At 69.1% G+C, this 14,357-nt stretch overlaps 3 protein-coding genes across 3 annotated transcripts; 1 reads left to right on the top strand and 2 right to left on the bottom strand.

The window, feature by feature from the left end:
• Window positions 1-838: 838 nt before the first annotated feature.
• GPR61 (G protein-coupled receptor 61) lies at window positions 839-2,176 on the bottom strand (the record flags this gene model as incomplete). The annotated part of the gene is made up of 1 exon (XM_079551185.1): window positions 839-2,176. One exon carries the CDS (start codon window positions 2,174-2,176, stop codon window positions 839-841), a length of 1,338 nt encoding a protein of 445 aa, XP_079407311.1.
• Window positions 2,177-6,086: 3,910 nt separating this feature from the next.
• AMIGO1 (adhesion molecule with Ig like domain 1) lies at window positions 6,087-7,576 on the top strand (the record flags this gene model as incomplete). The annotated part of the gene is given in 12 exon segments (XM_079551184.1): window positions 6,087-6,294; window positions 6,297-6,373; window positions 6,375-6,405; window positions 6,408-6,538; window positions 6,540-6,716; window positions 6,719-6,824; window positions 6,827-6,897; window positions 6,899-7,018; window positions 7,020-7,050; window positions 7,053-7,144; window positions 7,146-7,437; window positions 7,440-7,576. Coding segments are annotated over 12 exon segments (1,473 nt in total).
• A 543-nt stretch (window positions 7,577-8,119) lies between these two features.
• Window positions 8,120-13,951, bottom strand: ATXN7L2 (ataxin 7 like 2; the record flags this gene model as incomplete). The annotated part of the gene is given in 17 exon segments (XM_079551181.1): window positions 8,120-8,248; window positions 9,223-9,339; window positions 9,341-9,493; window positions 9,495-9,634; window positions 9,637-9,661; window positions 9,664-9,693; window positions 9,695-9,997; window positions 9,999-10,044; window positions 10,525-10,646; window positions 10,729-10,906; window positions 10,991-11,229; window positions 11,394-11,476; window positions 11,858-12,141; window positions 12,232-12,382; window positions 12,474-12,578; window positions 12,654-12,722; window positions 13,828-13,951. Coding segments are annotated over 17 exon segments (2,298 nt in total).
• Window positions 13,952-14,357: the final 406 nt, after the last annotated feature.

Genomic DNA, 14,357 nt, shown 5'->3' with positions numbered 1-14,357 from the left:
CGGAGCGAGAAGAGAAGGGCCGGAGCGGAGCCGAACCGCGCCTCTCCCTCAGCCGGGGCGGCTCCCGCAGGCGGCGCCGGATATCCGCCCGCCGCGACCGTTACCCGCGGGGCACGCCGGGAAGCGCCGCCCGGGCGCGGCCTGCTGGGAGCAGCACTTCCGCCTCGGTGCGGCGGTGCGTGATGGGAGCGGGAGAAGAGCGTCGCTTCCGCCTCGATGCGGCGGGGCGTGATGGGAGCGGGAGTAGCGAGCCGCTTCCGCCACGGTACAGCGGTGCATGATGGGAGCTGGGAGGAGCGCGTCACTTCCGCCTCGGTGCAGCAGTGTCCGACGGGATGTAGAGGGGCTCGCGGCACTTCCGCCTCGGTGCGGCGGGGCGTGATGGGAGTTGTAGTCTTGAGGTTACCGTGGGGTCCAGCCGGCCCCAGCCCTGAGTTGGGGGTGCCGCGATCCGACACCTCGCGCTCCCGGGGCCGTGCAGGGCGGGGGGCGAGGCGCCTTTCCCATGGAGAGCTTCTGTGCCCATCCCAAAGCCGCAGCCCCTTCCCCACACCGAGCCCCACAGACCCCTCCCATCCCCACGTGGGTCTCTCCAAGTCCCCAGGACCCAGGAGAGCTGGGCACCCATGGGTGGGGGTTCGAACCGGCCCTGTGGAGGCCCAGACCCCAACCCTGGTGCTCAAACCCCAACCCAACATGGAGACCCCAACCCAACGTGGAGGACCCCACCCGAGGCCCCCGCACCCCCATTCCCCTCCTCCCCCCACATCCCACATCGATGCACCCACACCGTTCTGCCCTTACAGCCGTGTTTGCACCCGGAGCCACGAGGACAACGCTACAGCTCCGCTTTGGGCACGCACAGCCCATCCCCGCCGCTCCGCTCCGTCCCCTCACCCGCGTCCTCCCCGACCTGCCCCGGGATACGGAAATCGATGGGCGCCGGGTCCCGCTTGGGGCTGGGGGTGTCGAGGGGCGGCGGGGGCTCGGCGGGGCAGCCGGTGCCCTGCAGGAACTGCAGGAAGTTCTCCTCGATGGAGCCCTCGCGGCTGGGCAGACGCAGGTCCTCCTCGGGAGGCTGCTTGAAGAAGCAGGTGAGGAGCCGGCCCAGCTCGCCGCGGATCTGCCGGTTGAGGCACCCGTAGAAGAAAGGGTTGGAGGTAAAGCAGAAGTAGCCCAGCCAGGTGACCACGGTCTCGGCCGCTGGCCCAGCCAAGGGTTGGGCGCTGAGGGCCGTGTAGAGGTGGAAGGAGAAGTAGGGCAACCAGCAGAAAAGAAACTGGCCGCCCACGGCCAGCAGGATGGCGGCCGCTTTGCCCCCACCGAACGTCCTCTGCGGGGTGGTGCGGGGGGCACCCGAGGTCGTCACCATGGTGGAACGGCTGCTGAGCGACTCGGAGCGCCGGCGCGGGGTCTCCATCCAGGTGGGCAGCGGGCCGTGGTGCATGGCGGCCACCCGAGCCACCTTGAACATGCTGCAGTAAACCACCACGATGATGAGGAGGGGCAGGAGGAAGTAGAAAGTGGCGAAGAAGACCACGAAGAACTTGCAGTACGGACCGCGGCTCCACTGCAGGGAGCAGCCGCGGCCGGCGGGCGGAGGGCGGTCAGGGGACAACCAGCCCAGCACGGGGACCAGCGACGTGGCCACGGCCTTCAGCCAGACGCCCACCAGCACGCAGACCACCAGGCCCACCGTCATCCGCACCTCGTAGCGCATGGGGTGCACGACGTAGTAGTAGCGCTCCACGTTGATGGTGGAGATGGAGAGGATGCACATGCTGATGAAGCAGACGCTGAGGAACAGGTAGACGCGGCACATGGCCTCGCCCAGCACGGGGCTGTCAAACACGGCCGAACCCGACAGCATCTCCAGCGGCATCAGGGTGAGGGCTGCCAGGAAATCCACCAGGCAGAGATGGAAGACGAAGACGAACTTCCGCAGCGCCGGCGTCTTCACGATGACGGTCATCACGGCCGCGTTGCCCACGATGGCCGTCAGGTCGATGAGCAGCATGAAGAAGAGCCCCACCGATTTGGAAGCCACGTCTTTGGGCTTGCTGTCGGCTGTGCCGTTGGGGGGCATGGGGCCCGGAGAGGGCTGGAGCGCCCGCGCTGCCCTAGAGCCGTTCCAGCCCCATAGGGCGGGCAGGGAGGGCTCCATGCTGTGGCCCATCGCCCGTCCTTGGGGCTGACGGCGCAGGGCTGTGGGGCATCGTTGGGTGCTCCGATGGCCCTATGGCTGCTGCCGCCTCGCTGCCGGGTGGGTCCTGAGGTGCTCAGCGCACCCAGGGGTGCCCCCAGCACCGCTCATCTCCCTGCTCCTCTCCACCGGGCGGAGCTGTGGGGCTGTGGGGAAGGGGAGCCGTCAGCGGGGGGCACAGAGGGGACATGGGGGCAAATGGGCCCCAGAAGACCCGAGGTGGGGTCACAGCTCCACCCCGGTGGCTCCCAGGTGCAACCCCCCCCTTGTCCCCAGCGCACTTGTGACACCCTGCATTAAGACCCCCCCCCCGCCAATTCCCTTTTTTTTTTTCCTCCAAGGAAAACCCTTCTGCCTTGAAAAATGAGCGATTCTGGGGCTAAAAGCCCCAAACTCCGTGGTTTCATCCCCAAACGCTGCATCTTTACCCAGACCCCAGGGACCACGTGGGGCAGCACCAGGACCACCCCGGGGACCCCTCTGCACTTGGAGGGCCGCACACCTCTGCCCCTCCCACCCCCCACAAAAAGCTGCAATGGCACCGCGGGGTGAGCAGGGACCGGGGGGGGGGGGCCTTCCGGAGCCCCCCACCCTCCCGTCCCCACCCTGGGGGTCTCCCCTTCTGCTGGGTGTGGGGGGATCCCCGAGCACAGCCATGGATCAGGGTGCAGGAGGTGCCCCCTCCCTGTACGACCGCACATCGGGGACCCCCCCGCCCCACACCGCGCGCACCCCGGGCGTCGCTCTGCCGTTACCTACCGGGGGGGGCTCCATGGGCCCGAAGCGGGGCCGGGCGGGGATGCTCGGGGCCGGGGCCGGTGCTGTGGAGCCGCTGCGGCGAGAGATGCTCCCGCACCGCCCGGCTGCTGGGTCCTAAACGCCTCCCGCCCGCACCGCACCGCGCCGGGAGCCCCCGGCCCCAAAATGGGCCGCCACGGAACGGGGAACCGGGCCCGGGAGGGGAGGGGGGGGGGGGGAAGGAGTGGCTATGTCCAACGGCCCCAAGGGATGGGGGGTGGGATGCGATCGGGGGAGGGATGCAGGCTGCTCGCAGCTCTCAGCATCCCCGTGCTTTGCTTCTCCCAGCTCCCCCCAGTAAGGCTGGGGGGGGGGGTCTCGGTGGGGATGGGGGGGGAATTGTGGGCATGAGATGGGGGTGGAAGCGTCTCTGTGAGAATGAAGAGTCAGCGGGGGGATGGGGGGCACTGTGGGGGGTGGGGGGGGGTCACTGTGGGCCTTGGTGTGCTGTTATGAGGACGGGGGATCGCTGTGTGGATGGGGATGTTGCCGTGAGGATGGGGTTTATGGTGGGGGTGGAACGGAGTGGGGATGGGCTCGTAGCCCCCCCCCCCCCCCCCCGAAATGAACCACTTGAACCCAGCACTGCCCCCCCACTAAACCCCCACTGCTGAGCACTCGGGGGGGGGGAGGGGGGGGATGCAGGGCAGGGATTAAAGCCCGGATTACAGCAGAGAAATTGAGGACGATCAAAGGACAGACAGAATCCCCCCCCCAGCCCGGGATGAGGGGCGGTGGGGTGGGGGGGGGGTCTGTGGTGATAACAGCAGAAGGGGGGGGGCAGGGGCCTGGGAGCAGCCCGCTCTGCACTGCAGGGCTCCCCTTTGATTGCAGCCCCCCCCCCCCCCCCCCTTCAGCAAATAAAGAGCTGCATCATCACGGCGCTGTTTGTTCCAGCTCCTTTCCCTCTAATTTTGGACCCGAAAAAAAAAATAAATAAATAAAATAATAATGTGACACAAATGTTTGCATCTAAAAATACAGCCGGGAAGCAGAGCCAGCGCTGCGCGTCACGGGGGCTGCAGCTCTCCCCCCCCCTCCGCCCCCCGTCCCCCCCCCCCCATCCCCTACAGCAGCACCCAGGGGTGCCCCTCGGTGGGACCCCAGGCAGGGTGACCCCAAGTATGGGATGGCACAGGGCAGGGGGTGGGATGGGGGCTGCTGTGTCTCTGTGGGATGGGGGGGTGGTGTGGGGGGGGGGAGCGTGGCTGGGGGTGGTGGTTCAGCATAGGTGGTGTGGGTTTGGAGGGGTGGGATGGGGATAAATGTAGAGATGGGGATGGAAATAGGGACAGGGATTGGGATGGAGGTGAAGATGGGGACAGGGATGGAGGTGGTGTCGGGATAGGGCTAGAAACGGGGACAGGGACAGAGATGGGATGGGGACAGAAATGGAGAGAGGGGTGGCGTTATTTTTATTTATTAATTTCAGGTCCGAAATTAGAGGGACAGGAACTGGAAGAGGGATGGAGATGGAGATGGGGTGAATATAGGGATGGGATGGGATGGGGTGGAGGTGGGATGGGATGGAGGTGGGAATGGGGATAGAGATTGAGACGGGATAGGGACAGAAGAGGAGACAGGGACCGAACGGGGATGGGGGCGGGATGAATATGGAGACGGGGATGGAAATGGGGGGGAAATGGGGCAGGGATGGAGACCGGGGTGCGGCTGGGGCTGCGGGTGGGATGGAGGCGACGGGGCCGAGCCGGGCTCCGAGGGGTTAAGCGGGAGCCTCCGCGATTGGCTGCGGGCTGCGAGGCGGCAGCCAATGGGAACGCGCCGTGCGCGGGGGTCGCCGCGCCGGGTCCCGCCCCCTGAGCGCCGTCCCGGGGCGCGGGCGCTGCAGCGCGGTGCGGGGCTCGGCCCGGCCCGGCCCGGCTCGGCTCATTACGGCGCGGTTCGGTCCGGCTCGGCTCGGCTCGGCCCGGCTCATTCCGGCGCGGTTCGGCTCCTCTCGGTTCGTTTCGCCTCGGCCCGGCCGCGGGCTCCGGTAATACCCGGAGGGGTGGGGGGGCGGGAGGGGGGGGGGGGGGGGGGAAGCATCCTCCGCTGGGGGCGGGGCCGGGCTGGGTCACGTGGTGCAGCGGTACCGGGCCCGGAGCGGCGGAGGGGGGGAACGGAACCGGCCTGCTGTGTAACGGCACCGGCACCGGCACGGCCGCACCGCACGGTGATAACGGGGACATCCACGTGGTGACGGCGGCGAGCGCAGCGCCAACCGACCGCGGGGTGAAGGGAGCCGGCCGGGCTGCGACGGCGGGGGACAGCGCTGCTGTGACACTGATGGACCACGGGCACCCGGCGCCGTGACGGTGCGTGAGCAGGACGCCTCCGCTGTGACACTGGGTGACCAAAACCGGCCCAGGCTGTGACACTGGGTGGACCAAGGCCATCCGATGCTGTGACACTGGGTGAGCAGAGCCAACCGATGCTGTGACACTGGTTTTCAAAGCCATCCCGGTGACACTGGTGACCAAGCTGCTCTGTGCTACCCCTGCTTGAGCTGGGACAGCCCCGCTGTGACACTGGGTGACCAAGGCCACCCCAGGCAGTGACACTGGGTGAGCAGGACACCTCCATGTTGTGACACTGGGTGACCAAGGCCATCCGATGCTGTGACACTGGGCTATCAAAGCCACCCCAGTGGCATTGGGTGACCAAAGCTGCACTGTGCTGCGACTGCTTGACCAGGGGCAGCCCTGCTGTGACACTGGTTGACCACAGCCATTCCAGGCAGCGACACTGGGTGAGCAGGACACCTCCATGCTGTGACACTGGGTGACCAAAGCCCACCCCAGGCAGTGACAGTGGGTGACCAAAGCCGCACTGTGCTGCGACTGCTTGACCAGGAGCAGCCCTGCTGTGACACTGTTTGACCACAGCCGTCCCAGGCAGTGACATCGGCCGACCAAGGCCATTCCACGCCGCGACACCGGCTGACCAGGACACCTCCAAGCAGTGACACTGAGGTGACCGAGGCTCTTTCAGTGCTGGGACATCGGGTGACCAAAGCCCCGTGCCATGCTGCATTGCTGCACGCCGTGACCCCACTGCCCACCCCCATCCCCCCACACTCGGTGCCATGGCGGTGCTGCTGATGCCGGTGATGCTGGCGATGCTGGCGATGCTGGCGGTGCCGGTGGCCGGGAGCTGCCCCACGCGCTGCGTCTGCGCCTCCAACATCCTCAGCTGCTCCCAGGCCGCCCTGAGCTCCGTGCCCGCCCCGCTGCCGCGCTTCGCCGCCGTGCTGGACCTCAGCCACAACAACATCAGCCGCCTGCGTGCCGACTGGCGCCGGGCCGCCTGGCCCACCTGCACGCGCTGCTGCTGGCGCACAACGGCTTGGCCTTCGTCTCCACCGAGGCTTTCACCCCACGTCCCTCACCTCCGCCACCTGGACCTGTCTCCAACCGCCTGCGCACGCTGGAGGAGAACCTCTTCAGCGACCTCCCCGAGCTGGAGGTGCTGCTGCTCTACAACAACGAGATCTCCGCCGTCGACCGCTCCGCCTTCGACAACCTGAGCCGCCTCCGCCAAGCTCTACCTGGGCCGGAACCACATCGCCCGCTTCCCTCTGGAGCTGCTCCGCGACGGCAGCCGCCCGGCTCAGCTCTCCCTGCTCGACCTCTCCTCCAACCGCCTGCGTTCGCTGCCGGCCGCCGAGCTGCAGGCGTTGCCCGCGTGGCTGCGCGACCGCCTCTACCTGCACGGGCAACCCCGCTGGGCTGCGACTGCCCGCTCTTCCAGCTGCTGGCCCGCGGGCGTCACCGCCGGCTGAGCGCCGTGATGGACTTCCAGGAGGAGCTGCGATGCCAGCTGCCGGCGCGCCGAACCGAGCGCCGGTGGCCATTCTGGAACTGGGATCCCGAGAGCTGCTCAACTGCAGCGAGGCGAAAAGAAGCCGTGCTGGAGGCGTACCTGGGGGACAGCGTCACGTTGGGCTGCGACAGCCGCCTGCGGGCGGCGCACGGCCGCCACTGGGTGACACCGGGGGGGGACAGAGTGACGGAGGAGGGGCGGCAACGGCAGCGCGGCCGTGCTGGCCAACGCAGCCTGCAGCTGCGGGCGCTGAGGCCGGAGGACGGCGGGACGTACGCGTGTCGGGTGTCGGGTCCGGCTTTTAACGAGACGCTCTACGTTGGAGCTGCTGGTGCACAACTTCACCCTGCACGGCCCCCACGACGGCCTCAACACCGCCTACACCACGCTGGTCGGCTGCATCCTCAGCGTGGTGCTGGTGCTCATCTATCTGTACCTCACCCCGTGCCGCTGCTGCTGCCGCGCCGCCGCCGAAAAGCCGCCCGCCCCTCCCCGAGACGACAGCCTCAACTCCTCCGTGCTCAGCGCCACCCCCAACCACGCCGTCGGGGAGCCTCCGCCCCCCTCGAGGCCCCGCATTGCCGGGCACCGCGCCGCCCCGGGGGGGCAGAACGGAGGTACAAAGCCGGGGGGAGCCCGCCGATGGCGGCGGTGGTGGGGGGGGCACCGAGGGAGGGACCCCGGGCGCAGAGGAAGGTGTCGGATCCAGACTCGGTCAGCTCGGTGTTCTCCGACACCCCCATCGTGGTGTAGCGGGGGGGGAGGGGGGCACGGTGTGGACCCCCCCGCCGGCTGTGCAGAGCACAAGGGATGTGAGGACCGCGGTGGGGATGCTGTGACGTGGAACCCCCCCTCCCTGGGGGTCCGGGTGCCGTGGGACCCCCACCGGTGACAGCATCCAAGCACACGGGGGGTCCCTGCTGCGTGGATGCCCCCCCCGCACAGCGCTGCCTCCCGCATGTTCATCGTGACGCATGACTCCCCCCCCCCCGGCCCGGAAGCATGACCCCCCCCCGAGGCCACAGCTGCTGCCCACGCCGGGGGGGGGGGGGGAGGAAATGGGGCACAGCCCCTTTCCTCTGAGCCACAGCACAGCTGAGCCCCCCCTCCTTGGCGCCGTCCTGGGGGGAGCGCAGCCGCCCCCTACGCAGGGGATCCCAGGGTGGGAAATGCCCCCACCCCACACCTGACCCCCCCACAGCCCCCCTCCAACCCCATGTCTGCGTCCTCAGCTTCAGCCAGCGCCGCGCTGCTGCATCGGTGACAATAAAGAAACGTGCGTTCCCCACTCGTGTCTCACAACGCACCGGAGACCCCCAGCACCCCTCTGCCCTCGGGGGGGGTCCCACCGAAGGGCCGGGGGGGGAGCGGGGGGGGCCGGGACACGAGGGGAGGCGGGGCTTCGCGCTGCCGGACCCGGGGGGGCTTTTGAGGACACGCAGCCCCTCGGTGAACCAGGACTCCGTGGGACCAAGCGATCCCCCATTGGACTCCAAATCCCCCACGGGGTCCCAAACACCGCACGGACCCCCCGCCTCCTCCCCCCCCCCCCCCCCCGCACCCACACGACACCAATTTCTCCTTTTCTCTTTTCTTAAAAAACAAACAAACAAACAAAAAAACCCCAAACCGAACCGAAACAGCGATAGGAATCCTTATAAATACCCGCGGTGCCGGCGGTCAGTCCTGCACGGGGACCCCCCCCCCGGCCGCCCCCTCCCCGGGGGTTGTTTTAGCAGCAACGGATCAGGATCAGAGTCTTGAGGTATTTTTCTGGAGGTTACGTTTTGTTGGTGGGTTTTTGTGTTCTTGTGGGTTTTGTGGGTTTGTTTTTTTTTTTTTTTTTTTTTCCCTTTTCTTCTCCTTTTTCTCGCTTTCGTTTTTTTTTTTTGTCCCCTCGGCGCTTCCCGGCGGCGGTTCGGGGCTCCGTGATGCGCAGCGACCCCGGGCGGCGGTGGAAGCCCCCGAAGCCTCCGTTAATGGGCTTTGGACTGCGGGATGGATGGAGAGGGGGGGGGGGGGGGAAGGTGGTCAAGCCGCTGGGTGAGCTCAGCCCCGCGCTGTGCCCCCCTTCCCCCCCCCAAAAGGACGGGGCGGCCCCGGAGGGTCTCCTCGGTGCCCCAAACGGTGTCCTCAGGTTGGGATGCGGGTGTGTCATAAAACACCGAGGGGTTCCCGACCCGGCGTTGATGTGGGCGACCCCGGAGGGTTCCCATGCTGCCCCCCTCCCCTCTCTTCCGCCCCATCGTTCACGGTGCTGTGCCGTGCTGCGCCCCGGCGTGTCCCCCCTCCCCATTTCCCCACTCAGCTCCCACACACGTGGATGAACCCCCAACACCACAGCTGGAGATGCGCCATAACCCCCCCCAGCGACCCCCCCCCCCCCCCCCGGCCCTTACCTTCAGGACGTTCCGCTTCTCCTCGAAGCTCAGGGCGCTCCCCGGTTTCTTCCTACGGACGGAGCAGCCCAGGTCGGGGGGCGCGGGGCTGGGGGCCGGCGGGGGGGCGGGCGGGGGGAGCGGCGTGTTTGGGCTTGGAGGGCCGGCAATACGTGGCCGAGTTCTTGCGCTTCTTCACCTCATCCTCCGAAATGCAGCGGGGGGGGGGGCGGGGGGACCCCGGCTCGTGTAACGGAGAGCCCCGCGGTTCCGGAGCGGCGCTGAGGGGGGGGGCGGCAGTCCGGGGGCAGCGCTCGTTTCAGCCTGCCGCCCGCGCACACCGAGCCGTTGAGCGCCGCCACCGCGGCGTTTTTCGTCTTGCCGGGGGGCGCCGACGCCTGGCAGGCGGGGTTTTTGCTTTTCGCCCCGTCCCGGCGCAGGTCCGTTTGTAAGGGGGGCTTGGCTGGCCGCCCCCAGGGGCTGTTTGCGTTTACCGGGCGACGGAATCCGGTTCCGTCCCGCCGGCCGCCTCCTTGGCACGGGAGGATTTGCTGGCCTTGGTGGAAGGCAACTTGCTGAAGGAGGGCGAGGGGATGTTGGCCGGCAGCGGGGAGGTGATGGATTGGCTGCCGCCCCCCCCGCACTCCGGTTGGCTGCAGGCGGCGGCCGCGTGCGGGGATCCCACCGTGTAATTGATGCCGGCGGGGACGCGGCCGTCCCGGGGACCGGTGGGCGTCGGGGGGGTCCGAGAGTGGGCTGGGGGGGTCGGAGCGGCGGGGCCGGCGGGGCTGGGGGGGGGCCGGGGCGGCGGGGAGCTGCGGGTCGACGGCCGGAGGGATCTTCCTGTGGGGGGGGGGAGGGGAGGCGGTGAGATGGGGAGCACCGAAGGGCTGAGCTTCAACGGAGGGAACCCCCCGGTTCATCCCCCCCGCGCCACTGTGCCTTTCCTGCGTGGAAGCCCACCCCCAAATCTCCGTCCTCCCCGTTGATGGGATCCCTCTGACATCACTGCTGTCCCGCATGGGACCCCCCCACATCGCTGTTTCACAGCCAGACAGGAGCCCCCCACATCTCTGCTCCCTTCCCAATGGGGTCCCCCAGTCACCACTGCCTGGCTCCCTCTCGCTGCCCCTTTCACATATAGGACCCCCCCCCCCCCCCCAATATCTGTTCCCTTGCCCAATGTGACCCCCCCACATCTCTGCTCTCTTCCCAAACGGGACCCCCCCCCCAACTCCCCACAGCACCAACCCACAGCTCTGTGTCCCACCGTGCAGCAGCACACCAGGGGAACTCTGCAGCCCCCCCGGCCCCCCCCATTACCTCCACATGTGAGAGCTGAGGTGCCGCTCCAGCATGGAGCTCAGCGCCGAGCAGAAGCGGTCGAGCCTCCGGTTAAAGACGTAGCAGCCAGGGCTGACCAAGCGGCTCCCGAAGGTGCAGAACTATGAGGGATGGTGGGGGGGGGGGGTTCAGACCGGGTGACCCCCCCCCCCCCATCCACGGGGGGCACCCAGCCCAACTCACCGCTTGAGGCCGCGGTGGGCGGGCGGCGTAGTGGCAGTCGGGGCGGTGGGCGTCCTCAGCAGCCCCCTCCTCCTCGCTGTCCTCGCTGGACCCCCGACTGCCCCCCTCCTTGGGCAGGGGGAAAGGGAAGAGCCCCCCATCCCCCTCCTCGGGGTCGCTGTCGGAGGAAAGCCGAGCCCTGTGCAGGAGGTGGGTGGTGAGAGATGGAGGGGACACAGCTGGGAAGAGGGGGGGACGGTGGCAGGGGACAGTGGGAGCTCACCTGGGGGGCGGGCAGTGGACGTGGGGGGGTCTGGGGCGGCAGGGCGATGAGCCGGGAGGGGCGGCGGGGGGCTGCGGCAGCACGGGGGGGGCGGGCGGTTCGGAGCCGGGGGGGTCCTTCCTGGGGGGGCTTTTCTCCTTCGGGGCTTCGCGGCGGGAGCTGGCCTTCAGCTCGGCCACCAGCACGTCAAAGTCCTTGGCACGGCCCTGCACCTCGCGCCGCTGGTGCACCGAGTGGATCTGTGGGGCGAGGGGGGGGGGGGGGGGTCACGCCATGAGAGCCCTCCCCATGCGTCCCCTTTTAGGTGGGAGACCCCCCCCCCCCCCAACACCCGCTAGCAGAGGGGCAAAACCCCATCGCCATGCTGCTCCCGGGGCCCCACAGGACAGATGCATGGTGTTACCTTGCAGGTGAGCAGGCGGGTGCAAACCTTCTTGGTGTCGGGGTTCAGCACGCCGCACTGCCGGTTCAGGTCGCACTCCTTCCCTGCGGGCACACGAGGCAGTGGGATGTGGGGGGGGGGGGGGCAAAGCCGTGACCCCCACCAGCCCCACAGCAGCATTCACACCACCGACGTATGGAGCCAGGGCAGCCCCCCATGGACTGCAGCCCCTCAAGGACCTCATCTCCCCATGGACTGCAGCCCCCCATGTATGGTATCCACCTGCAGACCACAGACCCTCAAGGAGTGCAGACCCCGATGAACCACAGCCCCCCCCACACCCCCACCGTGGGGCTCCCCCCCCCATTCAAGCTGTGCCATTGGGATCACAGCCCACCTTTGGGCACGGAGGGACACGGTTACCCGTCCCATTACCTCCCCCAAAGCAACACCCCCCCCCCAGCCTGCAGAACCCCAGCACTCACGCGTCAGCTTCTTGTGGGCCCTGGGGGGTGGCCTGCAGACCCCCGGCTCCTTCTCCCCCGCTTTGAGCACAGGGCTGGCAGTTGGTGGTGGTGGGTCCCCCCCGACCCCTGGGGGCTCTTTGGGCGGCAGAGGCGGCGTGGAGGAGGGCCTCCCCGGGGGCTCAGTGGGGCTGGAGGCAGGTGGTGCAGCGGATGCTTTGGGGGGGGTTTTGGGGGCCGCTTTGAGCCCCTCCGGCTTGGGGAGGCTGGGGATCTTCTCCAGGTTCACCACCGGCATGAACAAGCTGGAGAGAAACGGGGCGGTTGGAGGGGGGGGCGAGCGGCACCTGGGGGGGGGGGGGGGGGGGGGCACGGCGACCCCCAGCTCTGCTCACCAGAGGTTGTTGTCCTTCTGTGCTTTCTCTGGCAGCGGCTGAGCCCTGCTGCGCGCTCCCTGTCCTTTGTCCCGCAGCGCTTTGCCCGCCGGCTGCCCGTTGACGGCGTGGCACTTGGCGTACAGCTTGCTGAGCGGGCCGTGACGCCGTTCTGCGCAGGGAACGGCCCTCCATCAGCCCCCCGCCGGGTTCACAGTCCCCCCCCCTCCCTCCCAACCCCCCTCCATCACCCCCCAGCTCACCGCAGTGCTTCTGGAAGGCCTGAGGCTTCACCACCTGGCTGCAGTGGTTGCACACCACGAGGTAGAACTCATCGTGCGCCGGGCAGTGGCCGAAGATGGACATGTCTGTGGGGTGGAGGTGGGTCAGGCACCGGTGCAGCCCCAAAACGGGGGGTTTTCTCCCCAAAACGGGGAGCTTACCTTCCTTGATCAGCGTCATGGCGTCCAGTTTCTTGCTCCCCTTGCTGCTCTCCTCCAGCTCCAACCCTGCTGGGGACAGAATCCCACCATCAATATCCTGAGCTGCGTCGGCCTCAGCTCTGCCTCGTCTCTCTGCAGCCACCGCATCCCCTGCTGCCTCACACCGCCCGCTGCTCCCAGGGCAATTAAAAGCACAATGACAAAGGTTCAAATCAGACCCGAGGATGAATCCAGAGCTCAACCCCGGAATCAGGGAGCGCCATGAGCAGCACCCGGCTGCACCCTGTGACAGCTGGGGACAGCGGGTGGCACAGAGCGGGCACTGCGATGTGCAGGGAGCGCCGAGAGCCCGAAGCCACCATCACTGCCATGCGTGGGGCTGACCAGGGATGTGGGGTCAGCCCATCGTGGGGCCGGGTCACCACGTGCCCCCAGCTGAGCCAGCAGCACCCATCCTCGCCGGCCGTGCCAGCTGGGCACCGCGTCCCCAGCCACCCCGTCCAGCCGTGCCACACCGGGCGCTCGATCCTGCCTGGCTGTGCCATACTGGGGGCTCAGTGCCATCCAACCGGGCACCAAGCTGTGTCTCGTTGTGCCACAACGGGCACCCGGTCCCGTCCAGCTGTGCCGTACCGGGCACCGAGTTGTGCACAGCTGTGCCATACCGGGCACTCAGCCTCTCGCAGCGATGCCATACAGGGTGCCCAGCGCCGTCCATCCACGCCATACCGGGCGCCCAGTTGCACCCTGCCGTGCCACGCCGGGCTCGCGGTCCCTCTCAGCGATGCCATTCCGTGCGCCCGGCGCCGTCCAGCCGTGTCACACCGGCCGCCCGCAGCTCCGTCGCACGGGGTCCCCGTTCCCCCCGGCCGCGCCGTACCGCACGCCCCGCTCCCGGCGACCGCAGGACGGGGCACCGACGGGACGGATCGCCGCTCCCCGCACACCTCCACCCGCACCGCCGCCCGCACCCCGGTTCCGCTGCGGGACGCGCTGCGCGTCTCCCATCGCCCGTCGCGGGGCGCCCGCCGCTCTCCGTGCCCGGGGGCGGGGAGGTGCGGGGCGGCGCGGACTGCGGGCGCGGCCCCGTTTGGCGGTGACCCCCCCCCAACCCCGGGAGCGACCCCCCCCCCCCCCTTTCCTTCCCCCCCCTCCCGGCCCGCCGCCCCCTCACCCGGCTCTGCGGGCGGCCCGGCCCGCTCCACCCATGCGCTCCAGCTCTGCCCCGCGAACTCGTCCACGCTCGGCAGCCGCCGCTCCGCCGCCGCCATCGCCGCCGCGCGCCCACGCGCCGCCATCGCCGCCGCCGCCGCCGCGGGAGCGCGCGCCCCCCCCTCCGCCGCCGCCGCCGCCGCCCCCGCCCCGCGCGCGCGCCCCCGCGCATGCGCCGCGCGCCCCCCCGCGGCCCCACGGGCGGCGCAGTCCCCGCCCCGGGGCTCCGAGCGGCCGTGCGTGCGGGGCGGGGTGCGGGGCAGCCTGGGGAGACCTCGGCCCCACGGCGACGTACCGACATACGCGGCGCTGCGCCCCGATGTGGGGCGGACAGCGCTGTGTGGGGCGGCGAAGCTCAGGGCGTAGAGACACAGCCGGTGCCACCCACAGCGCTGTGTGGGGCAGGGCGCCCATGGCCATGTTCACCCCTATATGGGGCAGGGCGCCCATGGCCATGTTCACCCCTATATGGGGCAGGGCGCCCATGGCCAT

Source organism: Tetrao urogallus (genome assembly GCF_951394365.1).
Source record: "Tetrao urogallus genome assembly, contig: scaffold_136, whole genome shotgun sequence".
NCBI classification, from domain to species: domain Eukaryota; kingdom Metazoa; phylum Chordata; class Aves; order Galliformes; family Phasianidae; genus Tetrao; species Tetrao urogallus.
Note: the sequence above shows the minus strand (reverse complement) of the source record. Positions and strands in the feature narration are given on the sequence as shown.